The 27,026-nt window shown below is 34.9% G+C and overlaps 2 protein-coding genes across 3 annotated transcripts; both read right to left on the reverse strand.

The window, feature by feature from the left end:
• Positions 1-7,213: 7,213 nt before the first annotated feature.
• LOC132285556 (zinc finger protein ZAT3-like) lies at positions 7,214-8,842 on the reverse strand. The gene has a single exon (XM_059787753.1). The coding sequence runs from the start codon at positions 8,715-8,717 to the stop codon at positions 7,674-7,676; it is 1,044 nt and encodes a 347-aa protein (XP_059643736.1). The 5' UTR covers positions 8,718-8,842; the 3' UTR covers positions 7,214-7,673.
• Positions 8,843-10,090: 1,248 nt separating this feature from the next.
• LOC132293777 (uncharacterized) lies at positions 10,091-22,845 on the reverse strand. 2 transcript variants are annotated; one of them, XM_059791403.1, is made up of 5 exons: positions 22,700-22,845; positions 19,396-19,459; positions 13,899-14,631; positions 13,713-13,796; positions 10,091-10,518 (listed from the first exon to the last, which is right to left on the reverse strand). In XM_059791403.1, the coding sequence occupies exons 2-5, from the start codon at positions 19,402-19,404 to the stop codon at positions 10,457-10,459; spliced, it is 888 nt and encodes a 295-aa protein (XP_059647386.1). In that variant the 5' UTR covers positions 19,405-19,459; positions 22,700-22,845; the 3' UTR covers positions 10,091-10,456. The 2 variants fall into 2 exon arrangements, with proteins under 2 accessions (XP_059647386.1, XP_059647384.1); XM_059791401.1 differs by having other exon boundaries at positions 13,706-13,796.
• Between the last annotated feature and the right edge of the window lie 4,181 nt (positions 22,846-27,026).

The raw sequence follows: 27,026 nt of genomic DNA on the forward strand, positions 1-27,026 counted from the left end.
GGCATCTGGGAATGTCTATAAGCGGTGAATCGTGAAGAATCTACTCGAGGTAGGACCCACAAATGCCACCGCGGATTTGCGTCCCTTCGTTTTTGTAAGGTCAACTACTGTAGACTGCAATTGAAAAAAAAAAAGAAAAAAGAAAAAAAGAAAAAAAAGAAAAGAAAAAAGGAGTTCTCTATTTAATTAGTACATTTGGAAAAGAAAATAAAGTTTAGAATATTCTATTTGATATGTCCATCGTGACCGGTTTAATAAATCTGTCAAGAACTTTCGAGTTTTGTCATTTTATTGAACATGTATGAAATGATGGAACATGATACCTAAATAATCTATTTAACACACATCATCTAACGACACAACTCATTTCATAAATTGTTTAACCTATTTAACTTAAATAGGTCATGTAATCTATTTATAAACTAAAGTATAAAATTATATTTATATATATATATATATATATTGAGATAATAAATGACTAAATTCACAACTAGGAATATAAAAAGGACTAAATTCATGAAATAACTTAATTTGTAATATATAATTACAATAATATCTATATTGAATAATTGTACAGATAGGAAGAATCCTTCTAACCGCATGGGCAGCAAATGTTAATCAGCTTCAATTTCACAGGCTCATAACTCTCTCTCTCTCTCTCTCTCTCTCTCTCTCTCTCTGCAAGGTAATTTAAATTTCAATGGTGTCGCTTCTGTTGACTCTCCAATCTAAAGTTAAGCTCTCCAAGTTAGCATCATCCTTACGGAATCTCTTTTTACAGGCCACTTTGTATTATAAAATGTTGGCTTAATTAAGGACCACCTTACACTAACCGGAGAATAAATATTGGCTTAATTAAGCACCACCTTACACTAATATATATATATATATATATATATACACACACACACAATTATATATTTATACACATATGTATACATAATAAGTACCTCTCAAAATTATGGGGTCCATGCCCTTTTAATCTACTCTCCACCCGCCGCATCCAACCAGTGTTAGGCCACAACTCATCAAAATCTTGTTTATTAGCTTTGTGCTTCTAATAATAATAGTACGGATATATATGTGTGTGTATATATATGGAGATAGTTTTGGTTTTTGGAGCATGGTGTTTTATCACTGCTTGTACAAAAACTACAGACCTCATGTATGTTGCTGATGGGGGAAACACAACCAATTACGTTCAAAATAATTCCATATTTAAAGAGTTTATCATTATTTAATTAAAATGTACGAATAATCAACTCATAAATAATATAAATGATTTTAATCAATCAACCGTGACGACCATGTTTACTCAATTGCAAATATAATTATTATTTTATAACTTTAATTAGACATTGAAAGTGGAATAAAATGTTAATTAATTAGCAGGCCACACCCTTGATTATAAAAGTCAGCATGCTGATTCAACTTATCGAATATTTAAGTGGTGTCAAGTGCGGGTCGTGATGACTAACCCGAATTAGTAAGTCCAAAAAAATGTTGTAAATTAAGGATTGTCTTACGTGCATTCCACAATTAACTCTAATAATGCCCAATTATTCTCTAATATAATAATGTGGTTAATTTAATGATGGATCGGTTGAGTCTGACCCATCCACTTGTTTCATTAAATTACTTATAATTAGTGAATCTTAACCAATGATTTTTTCCTCTGACATCTGCAGATATGTCAGACTCGGCTGCGTGATTAATTAAAAATGATTAATTGAAAACTTTGTGTAATCAGGATCTGTACTTTATTTTGTTTTTTTATGCTTAAAACTAATATATCTGTGTGTATATATTTTGTTCTTGGTAGGACGAAAAAGGCCATTTGAGTTTTTCTTGATGTGATCAAAGTTTTGCACCCAAACTCAAGAAAAAAATACTAAAGGTTTAACAAGGAAACTTGGAAACTCTAACCGTGTTGTTGGATCTATTAATTTTATATTTTTGTTAATGTTGCATTTGGGAATTTGGTGGTTTGAATTTAGAACTTAAAGAAAATTTAATTTAATTTTTTAATTAAATTTCCTTTTAATTCAAAAGTCGCTGATCGATACTTCCAAACATTACATAAATATTTTAGGTATAAAATTGTCTTCAACCGTACAAAAAAAGATTGATTTAAAAGTCACAAAGTAACTTAGTAATGATCAATATCAGTGTGATTAAAAGGACACTTAAAAGACACTTATATAACCACCTATTTTTAAGACTAGCGAAATTACCCGACAAAAAACAAATTTTCTGGAAAAAGTTGCCTTTTTAATTTCATTCACAATAAACAGTTCGATTCTTTTCTAGATTGTAGTTTTAGTTTATGAGGATGTGTTCCAAACAGGCCATTCTAGATCACTCTAATCTAAATATGTTTAAAGTCACACTTGATGTTGATCCTAAACATACACACACACACAAAATTAAATTGTCATAGATTTAGGAGCATCATTACGCTAGAGTTAAAGTTAAGCTCTCCAAGCTAACATCATCCTTACGGAATCTCTTTTTAGAGGTCACTCTGTATTATAAAATGTTGGCTTAATTAAGGACCACCTTACACTAATATATATATACACACACACACACACACAATTATACATTTATACACATTTATATAATATGTACCTCTCAAAATTATGGGGTCCATGGACCATGCCCTTTTAATCTGCTCTCCACCCGCCGCATCCAACCTGTGTTAGGCCACAACTCATCAAAATATTGTTTGTTTGCTTGCGCTTCTAATAATAGTACGGATATATATATATGTGTGTGTGTGTGTGTGTATAGAGAGAGAGATAATTTTGATTTTTGGAGCATGGTGTTTTATCACTGCTTGTACGAAACCTACAGACCCCATGTATGTTGCTGATGGGGAAACACAACCAATTACGTTCAAAATAATTCCATATTTAACGAGTTTATTACTATTTAATTAAAATGTACGAATAATCAACTCAAGAATAAATATAAATGACTTTAATCAATGAACGTGACGAGCATGCTTACGCAATTGCAAATATAATTATTATTTAATAATTTTAATTAGACATTGAAAATGGAAAAAAAAAATGTTAATTAATTAAGCAGGCCACGCTTGATTATAAAAGTCAGAATGCTGATTCAACTTATTGAATATTTAAGTGGTGTCAAGTACGGGTTGTGATTAAAATATGTGACTAACCCGAATTAGTGAGTCCAAAAAAATGTTGTATATTAAGGATTCTCTTACGTGCATTCCACAATTAACTCTAATAATGCCCAATTAATTATTCTCTAATATAATGTGGTTAATCTAATGATGGATCAGTTGAGACTGACGCATCCCACTTGTTTCATTAATTACTTATGGTTAGTGAATCTTAACCAATGATTTCTTTTCTCTGACATCACCAAAAATGTCAGACTCGACTGCGTGATTAATTAAAAATGATTAATTGGAAACTTTGTGTAATCAGGATCTGTACTTTATTTATTTTTATTTTTATTTTTATGTTTAAAACTAATATATATGTATATATATATATATATTTTGTTCTTGGTATGAGGAAAAAGGGCAGTGTATTAATTTATGGTTTGCAAAGGCCGTTTGAGTTTTTCTTGATGTGATCATCAAAGTTTTGGACCCAAACTCAAGAAAAAAAATACTAAATGTTCAACAAGAAAACTTGGAAACTCTAATCGTGTTGCTGCATCTATTAATTTTATATTTTCGCCAATGTTGTATTTGGGAGTTTGGTGGTTTGAATTTGAAACTTAAAAAAATTTAATTAAAATCTCTTTAATTCCAAAATCGCTGATTCGATACTCCAAAACAAAACATAAATATTTCAGGTATAAAGCAAAATTGCCTTCAACCGTACAAAAAAGATTGATTTAAAAGTTACAAAGAAACTCAATAATAATCAACATCAATGTGATCAGAAGGACGCTTAAAAGATACTCATATAACCACCTATTTCTAAGACTAGTGAAATTACCCAACAAAAATTGCCTTTTAATTTCATTCACAATAAACAGTTCAATTATTTTCTAGATTGTAGTTTTAGATTATGAGGATGTGTGTTCCAAACAGGCCATGCTAGATCACTCTAATCTAAATATGTTTAAAGTCACACTTGATGTTGGTCCTAAACACACACACACACACAACCACCAGAATTGATTAGTCATAGATTTAGGAGCATGATTACGCTAGAACCAGTTTAGATGCCAGCAGCTATTTATAAAGTCAAACCTGAATTATTAGATGAATCATCTCAATATTATATATATATATCAGATGTGGCCCATGGACCACACAAGCCAATTGAAACAATCCATGATACCAAGGGGATCCACTATGGATGTCTGTTAACAATTTTAAATTTACAAAGGAGATACTTCCACACTTTCATTTAAAATTTTAAAAGTTATATTATAATTGAGGAGGAGTTGCAAGAAAGAAAGGTGCATATTTTAACATACAGTTGGAAATTCACAGCTGAAACTACAGAGCAATATATTAAATTGTAAAGCAAGTTTTAAGAATAAATCACAGCAATTCAAGCCATGCAAGATCATGATCAGATGAGCAAAGTCATGTCAATTGTCAAACATGTCACCTTCAGGTAGGAGAACAGGTTCTAGAGTCGAAAAAATATCAAGGGTGAGAGAGAATAGTTTATTTTCTCGGATGCCAAACAGGCAAAATCTGTAGCCCGTCTGCTGCCCTTCGCGTAACATGAATACATCGACATGAAAGTAAATGGAACTCAAACAGAGAAAAGAAAACAGTCGTTGAAAGCGATCAAATTCTACCATTACACAGTTCAATGGAAATATCTGATATATCCATGGCTTCAAATGTAGAGGGAAAGAAATTATACTTATCCATTTTCCGTGGATATCAATAAATTTTTTATATCAAGTTGTCTAATCCAATTGCATTAAACCACAAACTGGTTTAAAGACATAATTCAAATCGCCACCAAGATGTATAAATCGAAACATTACAATTATTATAGAAGAAACAAATTATATATTGTTCATGTAATAATAGGCACACACAAGTGAATCAGCAAAACATAAAAGCATCAATGCAGTCCAGTTGCATCAATATCATGACACCTAATGCGCTCAAGACTGAACAAAAGTTTTGTAATCCACTGTCACTTGATAGATATGAAGCATTATCTGCATTCAGATTGCGTTTTTTTCCCCAATGAAATGTGTGAAAACACACACACACACAACTACTACTAACATTGCTTCTCATCATATTTGTCACTACTAATGAAACATCATTCTGAGAAAGAGAGAAGTACTCATTCATGCATTTTACACGAACAAAGCTAGTCCGACATTCAGAAAAGGGTTATACATCATATATCTTGTAAAGTCAAAGCTCAATTATAGTTGACAAATTGCTTTATATTAATGATTCTGCATTAAAGCTAGTCCAACATTCAGAAAGAGGTTACACATCATATACCTTATAAAGTCACAGTTCGATTATGGTTGACTAATTGGTTTTCATTATTATAGACAACAAATGAATAGCTCAAACTTTCAATATAATCACATATACTGATTGAATCTAGGGAAGATACCAAGAGGATTCATGTTGTACTGAAATTCAGTTCAAAGAAGTGATAGGAAAAACATAAAAAGCAGATTCTTTGAATTTCAACCGCTGATTCGACAGTTACAGTGGAGATTATCTGTCTGTGATGGTGGTTTATTTACTGAACTGATTGTAGAACAAACGGCAAATAAGTTTTCAGTGGACGCTTAGGTTAGGACTGTCTAAAAGAATTATTAAAAATCATAAAACATCCCTTACTGCTTGTGAACTGGTAGTTTGTAGGTGAACTATAATGGAATTAATCTGATGTGTATCTAGAAGTTGAAAACTTAATCCACAGTCATTTTAATATTTCAAAATATCAGATAATTCGACTGACTCATTACAGCCTTCGAATTGGAAAATTTTGTTGGCTGGTAATAAACTATTTTCGGACTTGCAGAAAATATCATACTCTGCTCAAATTCACCTCACTGGACTCACTTAGTCCTAGCAATTCATAATTTAACTGTAAGAATTTGTTATTAGTGGAACCAATCCGAACCATAGGTTTTTCCTAGAAACCCCGATAAACTCATTATGTCATAGAAGGTTTTTAAGAAGTAGAGCTCTGATTTGGAGACATTTCCGAACTGGTTTGCCATTTAAGCTGATAAAATCTGAACTGATATAATTTGATGAGATGAGCAGTTATAGTACTCATGTTTTATCCATTTATTATCTTGATTTTACTTACTCCCCCGGGAGAGGAAGAGTAAAAGGGAACTCTACAGTCCATGGATATACCCCATAAAGATCTTCTCTATTAATATACTTTTATACATTTCAACCTATCAAGAGAATAATAAAGTTCTTTTTTTTTCTCTATATTGAACTACCATGTTGACTAATTGATCTTTGTACCATTTCACTTGAATGGAAAATGTTTACAGTTTCTCTTTTAAAATTTGCTGAATCCTAAGAAAAACCAATGAAATTCAGAATTCGCAATATGCTTGTTCAGTGCTAGTGTGGAGAATGTCGTTCTCAAAAATTGAAGTGAAAGCTAATCTTTTCTCTCCTTTTTCCTAATTAAGTGAAAGCTAATCTTCCATTATGCTCAGCCTAAAAAGTATTTATATCTCTGGAAGAGCAAACTATGGTTCTCATCATAGCAAATGGAACCTAAGAATGTGTCTAAATGCAGTAAAAAGTGAAACTTACATAATATACTTCGAATCTATCACATGGAAGAGCAAACTAAGACTTGTCAAACCAGCTCTCATTTGATTCTCATATAGTTTGTCAGATTCAGGACTTAGATTTTGATAAAGAAGTAACAATCCAAGTTCTTAATAGCATACAAGTATATCGCTTTGTTTCTTACAGAAAATTTTAGAAGCTAAGATCAGTATATTTTGTTTCAATTATGTGCTCCTTGTGGACCTAATTTCTGCTTTTAATCAACTTACAGTAAAGTATGTCCTCCAATATGAACAGTCTAAATGTGTTTTTTGTGGCTAAGTAATCCTAAATCTTGTAACATTTTTCTCCTCTGAAAATTAACAAGGTTTAGAGAATCCATTTTCGTCATCAGTTTGGAATTTGGATAGCCCAATACTGGTGTCAGATGGGGCCTTACAACCATTCAATTACTAGGGCACATTCTACATGTTCTGTCAATCAGCAACCATGAGCTTGATTTTTGCCCAAATGACTCAATTCTGACAGAATATCCGAAAAAAAAAAAAAGTACATGAGGAAAACACGTACAATACAGATGCGGATACAGATAGACGTATTTATGCACAGATATCATAGCATTCAAACCTCACAACATTATGTGCTAAATTTATGATAGAAAAGTTATGGTAACAACAATAATGTGAACATCAATATTCACCAGCTTCACATTATAACTATTCAATATAAGAGTAGTAACTACTGAGAAATATGTGTTTATCCAAGTTGTTCATGAACAGCATTTCTTGTTTCTCCCAATTTTGGAGCTAACAAGAACCCTCCTTCCCCAGTCAAAATACTAATTGTACAAAGATCACTAACCCTAGGTTAGAAAACATATATCAGTTTAGAATATATCCAACAAAAGACAACATTTATATCTTCAAAGTCCCAACCTTAAATCCAAAGCCAGTCCTGAAGAATAAGAGCACGACGAATGGTCCTCGATCGGAGCAGGCAAGTTGAGGTCCAAACCACAACCCTCCCCCCTTGTTGCAAAAGATGATGATGGTTCATCCCCTTTCTCCCAATGGCACCTCTTGTGTCCACCCAAGGCCTGTCCACTTGGGAAAACCCTAAGACATATACTGCACCTGTGCCCTAAAACCATCACCATCTTCTCCTCCCCACATTCCTTCACCTCCCCTTCCCCATTCCTCTCATCAACATGCCCAGCATTGTGCTCAACATCCTCACTGTCACACCGGGTTATCGCGAAACAACCCTTCACATTCTTGTGGCTAGCCCTGTGCCCCCCTAAGGCCTGATGAGACCCAAACACTTTCTTGCAACTCGAACACTCAAATCGACAATTCGGAGCCGAAGAACCACCGGTCCCAGCCCCATCTCCGTACCCATCACCACCCATTGCAGCATCCCTAAAACCAGTCTCATAATCCAAATTCCCCAAATTGGCAGTACTAGTTATAGTGTTAGTAACACTTGGACCACTTGGTGTCTCAAAAGTACCACCCCCATTAGCCAACATCAACAAACAAGAAGCAACCTCATGATCCTCCTCTGTCAACATCTCTGTTTCAACAGGGTCGTCCCTGGTGGTTTCCGGCGAGTTGGGCCGCCTGAAATTCGGCGGGGGGTTAATTCCCCGCCACTGACGCTCCGGGTGGCACCGCATGTGCCCGAAAAGGGCCTTCCATGACCAGAATTTTTTTCCACACTCACTGCAGGGTCTGGTGATCTTTGGAGCACCAGGGTCTGGTTTTTTTCCATACTTGGGCTTCGAACCACCGCCGATTGAACTCAATCCAACTGGGTTATGATCAATTCGCATCAATTTGGTGCGCCTTTTTCTGGGATTGTGGTGGTTCTTCACGGCGGCCGGAAAATTGCCTCCGGTGACACTCTGAGAAGCTTCGCCGGCCAGAGGAGACAATCGGAAACCAGTTATTTCGTCGTTGTCGTTCATCACTCAATGGTTTCAGAACAAAGAACAGATTCGCGAAAAAAAGTTGAATAGTGACCGATGAGTGTCTTATGTAGTTTGAGCAGTTACCATGTTTTTGTGTGTGGGTTTGTGTGTGTGAGAGAGAGAGAGAGAGAGGAGAGAGAGACCACTTTGAAATTGGGTAGTTATTTTCAGTTATGGATCTTTATCGTCTGAAGAGATGGCGTCGTGTGAGGTGCCACTAACATGTTCGAATGTTTCTATGTGGGGTCAGAGACATGGTGAGAGAGATTTGCTTATCTTGGCCGTTGACTTGTTTGATTTTTTCTTCGAGTTGATCACTAAAGGATGATGAATGATGATCAAGGGATGTTGTGCACCGAGATGAAAGTAATGAGATGCACTGTGACATACACTTGATTTTCTTGGGAAAAAAGAGATTGATTGTAATTGTACGGCCTCAATTGGGAACATGATTACACCAAATCTTTCCTTGATTAACCCCGCTTTCCAGGAAAATTCCGATTTTGTTACCTTTTCTCCTCTTTCCTCTTTTCCTTTTTTATTTTTCTATTTTTTAATTGCAACCTTTGGGTGTTGCCCACACCCACCTGGAGTGAACCACTCTCGATTAAGCCACGGGCCACAACCACTCTAGAGTCTAAATGTTTATATATATATTACAGAGTATATAATATTCTTTTATACGAAGTATATAATTTTCTTTCTTTTACTTGTGGGGTTTTAAAAAAAAAAAAATTGAGTGAAGAAATTTTGAAAAATGAAGTCAAATGTGAAGACCATCGACCCATCAACTTGTATAACTTGACTTTTAGAGACAAGTTTTTATTTGCATTTTTTTTTTTTTTTATAAACATTTTATATAGAATTATAACTTAAGTCATACAATCCTTATTTTCACGCTCTGTGTGCGCACCTGCTCTCAAATTCGTTTTCACTCCCGCTTTATGTGACTTAAATTATAATATTAAAGTGTCATTTTGCTTTAAGCTTTTGATAAAAATCAAATAATTGTGGAAATAACATCTTTTTAAAAATATATATATTTTCTTTAATTATTATTACTTTTCCATGGCATAAAACATATTCATACACCCACCCACTTTTTACCCTTCTAATAACAAATTCAATTCAATAACATCTCATCTCGTAGAGTTAATCCTAATGTAGAATAGTCAGGTCATTATTATATATTTTTATTGTTGTGTTAATATATATATATATATATATATATATATATATATGTATTTTATTTTTTTTTTAATTTTTTGCGGATGAATAAATCACACACGCACACATTTGTCCCATTGGAGATTCAACCCTTGACCTTCCATTATTGTATTGCCTTCTCTATAATACTTGTTATGCAAATCTTGACACACTTTAAAAATAATAATAAATAATAATAATGTTGACACTCTTTCAATGACCAAATGAAATTATAGAACACCACACACACTAAAAACAGAAGCTACAGTAACAAGTGCACTGGATAAATTTACAGAACGGACAAATGACAGTTAAAAGAAATCATTATTTGGAACCTTCAACAGGTTTCACTACAAGAAAACAGCAGAAAGAGTAACCAGAATATTACAGTAATTTACCAGCAACCAAAGGGATGATGACCAATGCAGAAAGACATGGAAAAATAAGTCAGTTGCAGAACACAATGTACCCCCCCAGGTTGATCATTGCAACCTCTAAATCCTCTGAATGATACTGATGAGTTGTTAGTCTCAAGAATTCTTCGAGTATTTTCCCAAGAAATTCAAATGTTGAACACGTTGCATCTCTTTCGCTGTAAAACAATAAAAACAAATAAATAAACAAATTAGCCTCCTCTTGCTGCACTACGTCCAAAGAGGAATAGAGTTGATTACAGCATAACAGGCGCAAAAGAATGCCCAATGAGAACCTGTAACCAATGCACTACAAGGTAAAAATATCACATTCAACAGAATTGTAATCAACAGGGTAAGTCATTAAATTGTATAACCACTACCCAGTAATAGAAATAGCTTCCCGGTAAAGAAGTTCAGACTACTAAATATGATATAGGAATAGAAATCATTCCTGGAATCTTGTAACAGCAATTTCAAACCATGATCTTTACAGCCCAACATCCCTTCCTTCCCCTTGATTTATTTGGGATAGTTGATGTTTGATGGACAGGCAACCTTGCAATGAACTTCATCATTGACCTGTATATGCTTGCCTACCACCTAGAGAAATATCCAATAGGATAAGCCTTCCCTCGAGATGGTAGGCCCTCCCCACTGGCAGACGGCAATGGAGCAATGGACAACGTTAGACACTCGTTGTTTTTCTTTTTTCTTTTTTCTATTTATTTTTTCAACCTTGCTGCACAATAAACAGAATCCAACCTCCCTGCAGTAGGTCAATCCTACTGTATACTTTCCCCTGCCACCCTCAGACATGCACATCCACATATTTAGGTAAACGTAACAAACTAACATATGATTGACGCGCAGACTACCAACTCAGTGCATTGCAGAGCCACATGCAAGTCTTTGTGGCTGGTCTTATGCAGCAAGGTAATCCGTACAATGATCTGCTCTGCAAGTGGGTTCGGCTAGTTCAAACCAACTTGAAGGCTCCATTTGTTTCAATAGACACATGTATTAAATAAATATATAAAGAAATTAATTTACGAGAGGAAATAATGAGGTAAGTATAAATTTTTATTCCGTGGAGCTAACAGGAAAACACAATATTTCCCCAAGAGTTGACAAAATGTTCCTCAAGATAAATAAATGCTTAAAGGTGTTATTATTCTTAAAACTTATCCAAGGAACCATGTCATATTACAACAAAATGGAGCCTACGAGTTCAAACAGTAGCTTGTTGCTCAAGCCAACCTGGCTAGCTTGAGTTAGCCAGGTTTTTTGAGTTGAGTGAAACAATAGTTCTCTTATATATCCTATATATCATGGCTCTTTTAGTGTCCTCAACAATAATCATCACATAAAACAACTTCCAATCAGAAATATAATATCTATCCTAACCAAAATCCAGTAACAAATAAGTATTTATAAAGATATAAAGCAAGAAACATAATAAACCAAGCGAAACTCTCTTTTCTTAACCATAGTTATGCTAATGACATGATTATAAATAATGTAATAATATTCTTACATACATATGCAAAAACCTCCAATCACATTGTTACTGCCACAGCAATAGTGTGAAACATGCCTAAATCCACAGCTTGGATAGTCAAACCAGAAAGAACAACAAAAGGATACCCCAAAAAGTTAGGTGTTACGTGCCGGGCACTGGTCATTTGACCCAAAATCTTAAGTTGTTAGGTGGTGCAGCCTATTCGCCCTTATATGCCCAAGACCCTCCCCATCGTATCAAATATGGGACAAGACCACAAGACCCCTGTGATATTCTCCCCCATCCAAACCTACAATGCCCTTGTTGCAATCGGACCATCCTGCCAACCCATCCACCCTACCGGCAGAAGGACCTGGTAACGACCCGGACACATCATGTGGGAACTTGGCATAACACCAAATAAGGGATTGGGCCTGCTTACCACTTGTTTCGGGTCGGGTGCTTATCATTCGAGCCAAAAGCTTAAATTGTTAGGTCCTACTCCTACCCGCCCTTATAAGTCCAAAACTCTCCCCATCTATATTCGATGTGGGACAAGACCCTTGTGACACTAGGTCCGTCACAATACACCACCAGATGTCACTCCAATATAACACCAGTAGGCAATAAACATTTGTGTATACTATAAGGCTGCAATACCATTTCTACTTTTCTTTCTAGCAGAAAGGAGCAAACAGTTATTGCAAGGATAGGATATTTATTGTAGTGGGGATAATTTGTATGTAGACCACGCATGGACCAAGACGGCCTCAGACCAGTGTCCCAAAAATGATAGTCTAGATAGATATAAGCATAATTTATATGGAAAATAATATTTCAATCAGTAGATTCAACTCAAAATAATCAACTGTTCATTTTCAAAACATCCATAATAATTTTAGTAACTGCACTATACTTTTTATGGAGAACATTAAAATACGGTTACCGGGCACTATATCTACTAGTTTTAGTCTTATCAATGTGAATATGCCAAGAGGGAGTGCGAACCATCACTGAGATGAAACATACATGTTAGATGCCAGCACTGATTCTACATTCTAACATACCGCTGATGCTCCAAAATAATGGCATATCCCCATACTATAATTCACTTTACATAATTCCAATATTTATGAAGTACATAACTGTGACTCACAAGAAACATAGGATGGCAACATAAAAAAAGAAAAAAGAAAAAGAATCTACTTAAGATGACACTAGTTTTTTTCTCCATCCAACAACGTTAGGCACCAAGTATCCATGTCAGACCTACCATTCATGTTGTAACCAAAATAGCATCGCAACTTACATTTCAAGAGATCACCATGTTAGAAACCTCATTCCAGGCTAGACACACATAAACCCTTCTTACATAAAACCTTAAAGAATATGAAACTAATGGTGAATACTTAGAACATCCAAGAGAGTATGAATTCAAGAAGAAAAAGTTGTAACAGGATGAACTAAATGTTATTGACCAAATAGTGCTACCCTAGCAGACTGACTTCAACTAATATGCCCTGAGAAGTGCTCGTATTGAAAAATATATATAAAAGCATATTAGAATTATCAAAAAGCTTTTTTTTTTTTTTCGGTAAGTAAAATTATCATAAGATTCATAGACTAGCACGAGGTTAATGTAGTTAAAATTGTGACTAGAAGTTCACCAAGGAAAATCACATCATATCCCCACCATAAAACATCTAGTTGCTGCTATAACCCACTGGTGTCAATAGAGGTCCCATCTAAAAAGATCTTGCATGTGGATGTTTTCCTATATGCGTTACAATTATAAAGTTTCTGCATGTTGATATTTTTCTTCCTGTATCGTTCCATAATTTAAAAAGAATACAAGCCAACATTACATGTTACCTTCCTCCAGTGAAAGCTGAATTGCTCTCTTTTCCAGTTCAACAGCATGTGTGCTAAGTTCAACTGAAGAGAGGGCTCGAAGCACTAATAAATCAAATAAATCCAGAGCAAAATCAGTAATATGGGAAAGACAGCAATGAAACAAAGAGTATCTAAAAGCAGCTTTGTTAAAATTCAAAGACATACTCTGGATGTAACTGTCTTGATTTGCTTGGTCCAAATTTTTCAGTAAAATCTGCAATTGGCGATATCGTTCTTCCGAATGTTGATTATTCATTCTTTTCGGATAGGCCAATGAAGGGATAGCAGAAGTAATGGTAACATAATTTGAATCTGCGGATGTTATAATGTTACCGGACTTTCCAAGAGAAGGAGGGACTGAAAGTTTTTGAGACGAGAAGCACATCAAAGGATCCCTAGGAATAGGAGCAGCTTCAAAATTACAACTCTCAGTTTCTTTCATCTGGCATTTTTGCTGTGTCGTCTCATCCTGGTCAACAAGTTTCCCTGATTGTGGACAATTATCATTCCTGCATGTGTCATCATAGGTACTACTTTTACTTAATTCTGCTTCCGCTTTTCTACGAACATACACTAGATGTCCACTTGCAGCATTACTGATTGATGATTGTTGATGAGGGGGGCTAACCAGGCACTCAGGTGCAGTTCTTTTAGTGCCAGAGACTTTAATGGCATCACTGTCCTTTGAAAATTCAGAGCTTCCTGTAATTTTGGGAACCAAAATTCTGTTCTCATTCTGCAAATCTCTTAGTGCTGCCTTCTTTGCAGTTACCGGCACCGGTTGTTGCTTATCATGATGAGGCAAGCCAGTTTCAGTATTCATCGGCCCATAGTGACTGAACTTAGAATCAGTCGTTTGTTGAACCATTTGATGTAATTCAAACTCTTGCAATAATACCTAAGTTCAGGAGAGCATTCTTAAAAATTAGAAATCAAATCAACAGCACTGCAACAAAAAATGGTAGTTTATGTGTGTGTGTGTGTGTGTGTGTGTGTCTGTGTAAGTGGGTGCATGAAAAATTTATTGTAAACAGCCTTCCCTGAGTATGTGTCCCGGCTATGTTAGTTCCACAAAGAACACACATTATGCGTGGGCTTCAGCATGAGATCTAACAAGTAAACTCTGTTAATGGCAACTTTGGGACACAAAGTTAAAGGACAATCAATTAACCTTGATGGATATGATGGAAATAAAGGACTAATGTTCCTTGTACCAATCTTGGAGTTTCCAAAGATTATCAAGGTGAGAAATCATGGCCTATTATCAAATGATGTCGACTTAATACTTCTGTTTATCTGAATAGACGCAAACCAACTAATGGTAGCAATGATAATATAAAAGAGCGAAGCAACTAATGTAATAGTGCATGAGGAATAGCCCAAATGATCACTCATCTCTTGCTAAAAAAACTGTAAATGAAGAGAAGGTGACAGAGACGTTTATATATAGAAAATAAGGTATGCATTTAGAAAGGAAAAAAGTACAAAAGAAACAAATAATATTTAAAGTCCAAGTTTCATGGTAAAACATCCTTTTTTGTTAAGAGCAAAAACAGTTACAACAGTCAATGAAAATTCAAGTAAACTAAAGCCAAAGCCATAACGTGTTACAGTCAAAAATCACCACGATGGCTGGTAATAAAAGAGGATCAGATTGATAAATGTTCGAAGCTGAGCAAACTAAAGTCACCTATAGAGGCCACAAATGGATCACTGGAACAAATCCTAATAAAAATAGTTTAGCTGGTAGATGAAAATGAAAGGAATAAAATACGTCTTGACCAACGAGCAACATAACAACTAGGGATATGGTCAACTTTAAAAATAAGAGAACTGACATTTTTTCTCTTAAAAACATATCTGGCTTATAGAAGCCTATTGACAATATTTAATAATCGAAAACAATGCACAAGTCTATTATTCAACCATCAAATTTTTTTTTAATAAGTATTCTTCAATCATCAAAATAAATAGTGGTAGAACACAAATTGAATTCAAAACAGAAGGGATAATACTTGTCAATGCAGTATTTTAAATTTTAAAATGAACCATAGTATGGTGGATCAAAACATAACTACTCATCATCACCATCCTTGTTTTTATCATCCAAGCGAATTCTCTTTTTCCATTTTTTCCTATTATACACCATGTCCTCTCTAATATTTAATTTTTAAATACTTCATCCCATGTAAGTTTTGGTGAGTCTTTTTGTACGGACACGGATACAGGACACGGATACGACACAACATGGACACGGCGACACGGCAAATTTTAAAAAATTAGGACACGGACACGGCAGGGACACGACGAATAATAATAATATATATTTATATATATGATGTTGTAAGAGTAATATTATTTTTTATCAACTTAATAAAGAAAAAAAAAATTTGTGCTCTGCCGGGGAAAAGAGAGAATGATAGAAAGAGGTTTAAGAAAGAGGAGAAAACAAAGAAACATAAATATGCAAGAGTTTTTGAACCATTGAACTAAATAAAAGCATAAATATCTGATTGTTTAGGGCCCGTTTGGCAACCACAGTTGCTTTATGTTTTTGCTTTGACCCGAAGCAGAAGTAATGTTTCTGCTTTAGAGTGTGTTCAACACTATTTAGAAGCTTGTTTGGTAACTTAAATTTATTATAAGATTTTTAAAAAGCAAAAATATGAAAGCATGTTTGGTAAAAGTGTTGCAAGTTTGAAAATTTGAATGGTTAGTTAAAAATGTTATTTTAGATTTTTTTTTTTTTTTTTAAACAGTGCGGAAGCAAACAAAAGCATCATTTTGATGCTTCCGATTTTAGCCTCAATTTTGGAAGCGCTTCGGTAGTATTCCAAAGCACAGCAAATATTACCAAACATGTTTCATGCTTTTGTTTTGCTACAGTACACTAACAAAAGAAGAAAAAGAAAAAAAAAACACGAAACAAAAGCACTAGCCAAACAGGCCCTTAATAAAAAACTGTTTTATAAAACAACTTTTACATAATTATTGTATAATGACCAACATATTATTGAAAACTATTAAACAACTCCTCATAGTTACACTTCAACCTAGCTTTCTTTCTACAACTTTCTTAAAATCACCAAGTGCCCGATTTAAAAATAAAAAATAAATAAATAAGCCGTGTCCAAATATTCAAACAAATAAAAAAATCAGACATGTTTTTTGGCATGTCCGACACGGGTCGGGGCATGTCCGTGTCCAACACGTGTCGTTTTGCCCTTTTAGGCGTGTTTGTACTTCCTAGTTAATATGACCATACCACCTAAGTTTACTTGCTCTAATTTTATCATTAATAGGCAATATTCCTAGTTTTTCCCTCACTTGTTCATTACTAATATTAAATCTTCTACTCCTATCATCCATCTTAACATTCTCATTTTCACTACATGAATGCGTTGTTCTTATTTTTTCAAAACATAATTACTAAGAGCACATTTTTATAACCATGATACCAAAACTAGATTTCCATGATTAAACAATAAAATAATCTTCAATATTAATCAACAGATTAATCACCAACCACTGGACACAATCCAACTTATTTCAAATCATGTACATGCACAAGTATGTGATTAGCTACTATTCAAACATGACAAAATGAAAAACAAGATTCAAAGCAACTTTAATATTAGGGTAAATTACACTCAGACCCCCTGAGGTTAGGACATATTTCAGCTAGATGAAGATTTTGGTTTTAGATTTCACTTATATTTGAATTAGTGGTTTAGTATTTCATTCACACCCCAAATGTCATTTTTCATGAGTGGCAGAGTACTTTTACATGCAAAATAACTATGTTGCCCCTGTTGACTAATTGTTGACTTACAAGAATGATGTTTAAATTTTTTGAGGACAAAAATACCCTTCACCCAACTCAGCCCTCTACTCTCTCTGTCTCGCTCTCTACAAAAATTAATTTGGTTAACAACGGTATACACACGCCCATCTTCTCCAAAACCAAGAATGTTATAGACCCATGGCCGCCACCTCCAAAACCAGTCACCACCACCAGTCACATACATATATATACACACTTGCACACATATACAATCTTTTCCCCTCCCTTACCAAACCTTAATTTATACACAAAATTAATAAATACAGTCAAACACCCATATATACACTATATATCTATATCTATATTAACACACTATATATCTATGTGGTGGTTGTGTGCCGTCTACTTTCTGACCCGTCGACGGCATCGTCGGCTCCTCCTCCTCCATCGTCGTCAGTGGCATCTTCCGCTCCACTACTGCCTTCTGCGCCTTTGGGCAAGTCGGGGCAGCCGAATCTGAACAATTGCCCAAGCACGCCTCGCCGGGTCACTGCTTTTGAACACACCCAACCCGACAAACATCCCATCGCATCCCAATTCCATCATCCACGCCTATGAATCCAACACTGCAGGTCACTTTGGACCTCTGCCGGAAGGGAAACTCTGCCCAAAACCCACAAATCACTGCTCTTCGACGGCTGTGAATCCAACGCCGCACCGCAGCTCCCATCTCGGCGCAGCATAATACCCGCCGACAGCAGCAAGTTCAACGAGATTACTTGTTCCTTGCCAAAATTCGAAGGCGACACCATTTACACCGTCGCCACCAAAATTGACGCCGCCGTAGCCCCAGTTGCGACGAGGATACATTTTCCCATTTGGAGGCTGCCACTGCCGCAGATCGTCATCATTATTGTGGATTGTTGTCACTGCCGCCACCACCGCTGGAAATTGCGTCGATGATTGTCGGATCGTTTTGTGGTGTGGTGTGGTGTGCCGTCATCATTGTTGCAAATTGCTGTCACTGTTGCCGCCGCCGCCGCCAAAAATTACGTCAATGGTCGTCGGATCGTTCTGTGGTGTGGTGTGGTGATTGTTAGGAAGGTGTTTTGGAGCTTTGACGGGGAGAGGGAGTGTGTGATTTGCTCTTAATGATTTTCACCATAAAACAAGCTTCCTGGTTTCGCCCGTGGCGAGATGAGAATCTCCGACCAACCTGTGATGGCGATAGTGACTTGAATGACAGTGGAAGGGGAGGCGATGGTGATGTGCTGCGCTGCTGCCCATTTTTTTTAGATAGATGAAAGAGAAAAGAGAAATAGTGATTTGGAATATTAGTATTACATAGGGGTATTTCTACCATTTTAGTTTTTAGAAATTTTGTATTAAATTGTATTGAAAAAAGTGAGGGTAAATAGGTCAATTCACATGTGTTAGAGTTCAAAAAGCAATTTGGGGTGTAAGTGAAAGTTAAAACCAAAATTTTCATATAGGTGAAATATGACCTAACCTCACGGGGTGTCGGTGTAATTTACCCTTAATATTATGCTATGCTATGAAAAGTCACAAACCATGCCATCAAGTTTAAAGGTTAATAAACATTGAGTATATAAAAAAATTTAGTCACAGAATCTGAAAAGAAAAATGAAAGAGATGCGAGCCTTAGATTTTGTGTGCACGGGGGAAAGAAAAAGAGAAAATATTTACGAGACAAATGCTACTTGAATTCAAAACCTAGTCTCAATCATTTGGTAAGTTCTAGACAAATGCCATAAATAGTTATATAAACATGTAACCACAGGTTAAAGATCAATTACCAGTGCTAAATGCCATTATTAAAGGTACTTGGAAGTAATAAAGGTAACATTATATACTTACTTTGTACATGAGTTATCTGCCCTTATGCTCAAATCTTCATTCGTGCATTTGATAATCTGTGCTTCTATCACAATACCAAATGATAAAATTTAATAAATATAAGCTTAAAATCATTCATATATGTGTGTGTGTGTATATGCATCAGCAAAATCAAATACAATTGAAAATGTGCAATAATGAGTACTATAATCATATAGATTTTAAACATATATCATCATAATGTAAAAACCAAGCACTACCCACATATAATGCAAGTATTTAACCGCAATCCCATGAATTACAAAAAAAAAATTACCCAAAAGGATTAAAGAATACGATATCTCAGGTATGATTATGATATAATATAAAGCATGTAATGAAAGGTAAACAAAAAAGAAAAGGAAAAAAATATATATATGAATGATTGAGACGTAATCACAGACGCGCTATGGTTATGCCTTGACAAGTCTGTCGCTTTTGGGGGCTTGGGCACACTTTTAACGACTATGGACCCAAGTGCATTGAGAATGCTTTTCTTCTCTAGGTTAGTACAAAGTAAAAAATGCAACATGACATAATATTCTAAGTCATCTACTCTAATACCTTATACAACTCTGACTGATGAAAATTAACTCAACAGCTTCAAGAGTAAATATTTATGAGACAAATGCTACTTGAACTCAAAACCTTGTTCCAATCATTTGGTAAGTTCAAGACAAATCCTAGTAATAGTTTTATAAACACGTAATCACAGATTACAGATCAATTACCAGTGCTAAATGCCATTATTAAACGCTACTTGGAAGTAGTAAAGGTAACATTTTATACTAACTGTGTATACATAAGTTGCACCCCTTTAGGAATTTTTCTAATGTTTTTTTTATTTATCAAAATAAAAATGTGAATGAAACAAAATCATTAAACATTAAGTGAATCTGACTCTAAGATTTCTTCGATTTTATCATTTGGTGTTGCGATGGAAGCTCAGATTATCAAACGCATGAATGAAGATTCAAGCATAAGGGCAGACAACTCATGTACAGAAAAGTAACAAGTGTTAGCACGTGGTGGAATTATCAACCAAATATAACTGCATCTCCAATAAATTGAGTAGCACGTTCCGTAACATTGGAATTTTCAACCAAATATAACTGCATCTCCGATAAATTGAGTAGCACGTTCCGTAACATTGGAATTTTCAACCAAATATAACTGCATCTCCGATAAATTGAGTAACACGTTCCGTAACATTGGAATTTTCAACCAAATATAACTGCATCTCCAATAAATTTTTTTTTTTTTTTTTGATAAGTACTGCATCTCCAATAAATTGAGTAACACTCACCGTAACAAGTGTTAGTTCATGTACACACAAGGAAGCCTTTGTCCCAATTAGTTGGGGTCAGAGAGCCAGGTATGCTAGTTGTGTTTCTCCATCCCATTCCATCTATGTCCAGACTCCCAATTAAATAATACAGCAAGATGGGTTTTCACTACCACGACGCTCATCCTTTCTAGTCTCCCTTGTCTTGATATACCTTCACTTGAATCACATAATTCTTTTTTTGCAGTTCAGTCATTAATTTTCATTCACACGTTCATGACATCTTAACAAATTTGTCATTCTTTTGGTTCCTTTTCTTGCTTCGGGTACATAATCGTATGCTAAATTCAAGGAAAAATATATTTTTGAAGGGAAAAAGGTAACAATGACATAGGAAAAACTTTCAAGGATAGTTAGCAAAAGTTCACCATCCTGAAATCTAAGAGTGACCCAACATAAGATGCGAGTCTAAACAAATTAAGTCATACTTTTTTGTTGCATACCAAGTAAGAGGCCAAATGAATGTAAAAATATCATTTTGATATGTATATGCATCCGCAAAATCATACAGTTGTAAATGTGCAATAATGAGTATTATAATCATATAGATTTTAAACATATATCATCATTATTTGAAAAAACCAAACACTAGACACATTTAATGTAAAGTATTCAACCATGATCTCATGAATTTAAAAAGACAAATTACCCAAAAGGATTAAAGAATATAATATCTCAGATATGATTTGCGATATAATATAGAGCTTGTAATAAAAGGAAAATAAAAAAGAAAAGCAAAAGATATGATTGATTGATTAAAATATTGAAGCGATCATTTCCTTTTAGCTGGAGCCTAGTTAAAAGCATGCACCTGAGAGTTTTATGTGCACGTGAATGAAGTAGCCTCACTGTAGTAGGTTGAGGCGTTATGGTTATGACTTGACAAGTCTGTCATTTTGGGGGGCTTAAGCACACTTTTAACAACTAAGCACCCAAGTGCATTAATAAACACTTTTCTTCCTATCACAAAGTAAAAAATGCAACACGACCTAATATTCGGAGTCATCTACTCTAATACCTTGTACAACTCTGACTGATGAAAATTAACTCAAAGGCTTCACGCTGGAAATTATTTCGAGACAATTCTGAACCACCAATAGATACCATTTCCACTGGTACAAATACAAGGTCTCATGCCTATCCAATTTATAATGCCTCTTTTGTTGCATTGATATTAACCTAGTTTTCATGTCTCGGTTCACAAAGTAAAAAATGCAAGAAGACATAATATTCTGAGTTCTCCACTCTAATACCTTATCAACCCAACTGATGAAAATTCAATCAACAGGCCCAAGCTGAAAATTATCTTGGCACACTCTGAACACCAATGGATACCATTTCCAGTGGTACAAATACAAGGGCACATGCAAATCCAATTTATAATGCCTCTTTCACGATGTTGATATTAAATTAGTATAATAATGCATCAACAAAACCCAAGATGAATTCAGATAAATTATAGGCCAATCCCGGACAGTTAATTTGCCATTAACAAAATTTGTCAAATGAGCAAGATTACCAAAATTATTGTAATTAATAACAAGAAATCAAATGGGGGTAATTTTATGACAAAGAAGCCAACGGAGACCTAATCCCTCATAACTTTCTAACAATTTAGAATCATCTCATCCCTAGTGGACAGAGTTGAGTATCGCGAGATATAATCACAGATTCACAGAAAGAAAGACAGCGAACAATAAACATGTGCCAAGAAATGGAAAAGGGTAGCCAAAGAACCACAGGATTTTTCCAAAATTGAACAGAAATTTAAATTGGATTATCATCCACCGCAAATTAAACGCATACAAGAACGAAGTTCTGTAATCATGTATACATAAAAACACATGTTATATATATATATAAATATATATACGTGTGTAGGTATGTATAAAGGAAAGGCGAAAGAAAAGAATCAAACCCACAAAGAGAATAGCATTTTACCTTGGACCGCTGAAAACGCAGAGTAGGGGAGAGAGAGCTTCAAAAGCCGAGAGCTTTGGCTCTAACATTGACAGAGAGAAAATAAACCCATCATTTAAATCTGGTACTCCATATAAGGAGGTATTCCATAATCTGGTAATATAAAGTTGCCCCGAGCCCGATGTTATTCTTTTTTATAAACGGAGCACTCCGTTTGACTAAGGGCATTTTAGGGATTAAAAAAAACTTCTTCTCAGCCTCTTTGGTGATTTTTTTTTTTTTTTTTTTCAGGATGTAATTGTAGCCCAAATCACATTGACCGTTGTGAAATTAAAATTTTAACCTCAATTTCGATTGGCTATGATATTTCAATTTATCAAATATTACTCTTACCATCTTATTTGCATGTTCTTATCATTCTTATTTACACGCTTGATAACTTGCTTTTGACACGTGCTAATAAATATTTGGTAAGGCTTCAAGACTATTTGACTAGATGTTGGTTGATCTCAAAGAATAATTAAAGAGTACAGCTAATAAACAACCAAATGAAAAAACTAACTTTTTAATTAGCTTATTCGATCATTTAGATATCAATTATAATAGTTCATTATAGATCCTTAAAATTTAAAGTATATTTAACTACTTAAAGTGTCTTGAATTATCTTAATTCTTTGAAACTTAATGTCTCTCTTTAAACTGTGTATTTTTTTACGTGATGTTTCTGATTTTCAACATTTTTTAATTTTTTAGAAATTTCATCGTCGTAAGGGCATTTTTGTCTTTTCACGTTTTTCGTACGAGATTTTAGTTGAGTCCATTTGCCTTTCCTACATTTTGAATTATGTGAGCTATGTATCATTTGTATGATGATGTGTTACATGTATTCATGTGGTGTAAATTAAAGAAAAGAGAAAAACAAAAGTGGTGGCGGGACCCACCACTATCCCATTTATTTCTAGAAACCACATTTTTGGTCTCTTATCTCTCTCTCCTGTAAGTTCCCTCCTCTCTTTCTAGTTCCTTACTTTTTCTTCTCTATTTTGTGTCAAGCTTTGATCTTTGATTCCTCTCTCTCTACTTGGAAGTTTTATGTGCCATTTGACGCAAAACGGAGAACACGACGAGCTCTACGCGTGAGTACCAATAATTTCAGCAAAGGGCCTCCATAGGGATTTCGAAATTTGGAATCCATTTTGAGGGTTTTGCACAAACTTGAGGTAGGGGCTTCCTAATCCGCATACTCTTGTACTTTTGTGAGTCAAATTACTTGAATTGTGACTTAACATGCTTATTTGTGCTAATTGTAGTTTAAAATGATTGAATTGTGTATATATGGTTATGTGAGGACATGTATTAAATGTATTATGTGGAAAGCATGCTTATATGATGAATTTTTATACTTATTACGTTATTTATATGCTATGTATGATGGATGAAGGCATGTTTCGTTGTGTTATGTGAAAATCTCTTATTGTTAAAGCATTAAAAGTAAGAGACATGCATGTAAGTCATTGGGTTTCATAATGGGTAATGTTTTGGATAAAGTAAAAAAGAGGATTTTCGGGAGAAAATTATTTTGAATCGGTTTTGAGAAACCCAGTCGTCGCGGGGGTACCAAAGGGCCGGAGTGTTAATATAGCCTAGAGGGAACTAGGGAATCGCCCTAGCGTGATTGAGCTAGCTGGGCCCCATAATGACGCCGTGGGAATACCAAGGGTCAGGGACACTAGCCAATCCTTCTCTCGTATTGCTACGGGGTCACCAAAACGCGGGTTATATTAACAGTTTGAAAGTGAAGATTTTAAATGTGAAAAAAATGGGGAGCGACATCGGCATACATTGCATCCCCATTGCATCATATTATTTATGTTGAGATTGGAAACCATGTTGTAATTTCCGACATTGTATGACCCTGATTTCCATGGTTCTATTCTTTGTTTTGGATTTACGGGGACTCAAGAGGTGCGTCTTAAGCGCCACTTACTGAGCAAATTGCTCACCCCACCACATTTAAATTTTTTTCAGGTCACGGCAAGGAGTTGGCGGATGATAATCCACCTCATGCTTGAGAGCACTTAGGAAGCATTTTGGATGTATTTTTGTAGAGCTTGAACTTATTTTGTAAAGATGTTGACTTAGGATGTATTACTTTTGCAACACGTAAAATATTTAGATTTTAGCATGTACATGGCCAGTGGTGTAATGTAATTAAGTTTTACCATCATTTAATCCTTTACTGTATTTTGGTAACGTGTGGTAAATTATGTTAACGTTGTAGTTGTTGTTATTATGGATGTTGAAATGTACTTATGTATGTAAGTGAGTGTAGTGGTGTGGATGATTGGCTTTCAAAGTTGGTGCATCCCGATAACAGTGAGTGAGGAAGAGCCAAACCAGTCGACGTAAAATTCCATACGTCGACCGAGTTGCATGAACCACACGTAGTAAGCTTTTCACTGTGCACATTCCAAACCAAGTCGACGTGTAGCTTCCCACACGTCGACGTTGACCGGTATCTCGGCAGTGGTTTTTTCACTGTTCATAACCGAAACCAATTGACGTGAGCGGTTCCTGTTTCACATATAATTTTTTTTATTTAGCTTTCCCAATTACTCTCTAGCACCAAATTAATGTTGCGAAGAATTATTTTATGACCCAATAAAATGCATTAATTATTTTTTAACCACCGAAAAGACTATATTATCCCGGACCTTATTTTATTTATTACGTGATACAAATAAATGACTATTATACCCTTTGAATCTCAAACAACTTGAATTATAACAAATTACCATCTTGCCTTTTTTGGACCATGATAATTGAATTTAACGTGAAAGGACCGTATAACCCTTGAACAATTCCGAGTCAGGTAAAGACCCGTTTAATGATCCGGATCAATGAAAATTTGGATCGTTACACTTTAGATAAAAAAACAAAATCGATCAATTAATCCTCCAATGTGAGTCATCTCTCCCCCGTGAATCGCTGGCGAAGGTGGACTTCTCATAAGAGGCTCCAAAGTCGTCTTCTTCCCCACTACAAACAGCACGTTTCTGTTTTTTTTTTTTTTTTTCCCAACTAAATTCTACCCTTCCACCCTCAAATCAACAACCAACTAACACACATTAAAAGTAACTAATTTCATGAGGCTTTAATTATGATTTAAAACGAATTTAAATATTAAAATTGAAATCATATTTACCAAAAAAAATTCCGATTTAACTTTAAAGTAGGAGGGGTTCAGCCGTGCCCTTGGTTCTTAAATCTTATTTCCTCACCAATATTTAATTTCAGAGATTCCTACACGTATATGAATATATTTAAATACAAAACCTTAAAAATAGAAACAAAAAGAGAAGAAAAAATGATAGTAGATGATTTTGCACTCCTCTCTCTCTTTCGTATATAGATTTGATGCTTCAACACATTTAAAACCGTGTGCGCATCCCAGAAAACATTACTCTTCTTGGGGAAACCCTAGACTCAAATCTTCCATCCTTGCCTTTGCTTTCTCTCTCGTCATCCTCTCTATCCTCTTCTCCTTCTCACTCTTATCTCAATTCACACCTTTCAAAACCCTAAATCTCATTCCGGTGAGAGTACTCCTCTATGCCTCCCTTGCCTTTGAGTTGGAATTCTGTAGCGAGTCTCGCACTAAATAAAAAAATAAATAAGAAGAAAGTGAAGATATATTGTTTTTAAAACCATCCACACACACACAGTTTTGAATAGGTATTAAAAATAAATAAATAACGAGTAAAGACATTTACTCTCATTTTTTTTATAAAAAGGATATTGATATGTGAAATAAGGGGGTTTCATTCACTCTCTATGACGAGTCTCGCACAGTAACTTTAGCATAACAATCTCCTTCATCAGGCGAGATGAGTCTTACACTAGAAATTTTAGTAGAACACAAAAGGAAAAGAAAAAAATCATTAAAAACAAAGCTATTTTATATTTTTCGGACCTATTAGTAGTCAAAAATTTGTATCCATTTTTCATGATATTATGCATGAATCAGATATATCATGGCGAATTCTTCAGAAAAAATTGTGCCTTCCACAATGGAATTGGATAAGTGAGATTTCGAGTAAGTATTTACATAATCTTCTTCTCCTGTCCGAAGAAATGATTCATCGAAATAATAAGTCACCATTGATATCGACACGTCTGATATTGCCAAATGTTCGAGAGTTCCACTATTCAATCCTTCAAGAACCAATGAGTACCATAGCTCAAGAACGGTACATTGAAAGAACAATTCATTTGCTTAATGAACAAACCTAATATCTAACAAGCACATTAACAAGGATAATGAAAAGAAGGGGAAAAGAAAAAGAAA

Source organism: Cornus florida, unplaced genomic scaffold (assembly GCF_030987335.1).
Source record: "Cornus florida cultivar Cherokee Brave unplaced genomic scaffold, ASM3098733v1 CherokeeBrave_3.0.0_Hap2_Chr02, whole genome shotgun sequence".
Lineage (NCBI taxonomy): Eukaryota > Viridiplantae > Streptophyta > Magnoliopsida > Cornales > Cornaceae > Cornus > Cornus florida.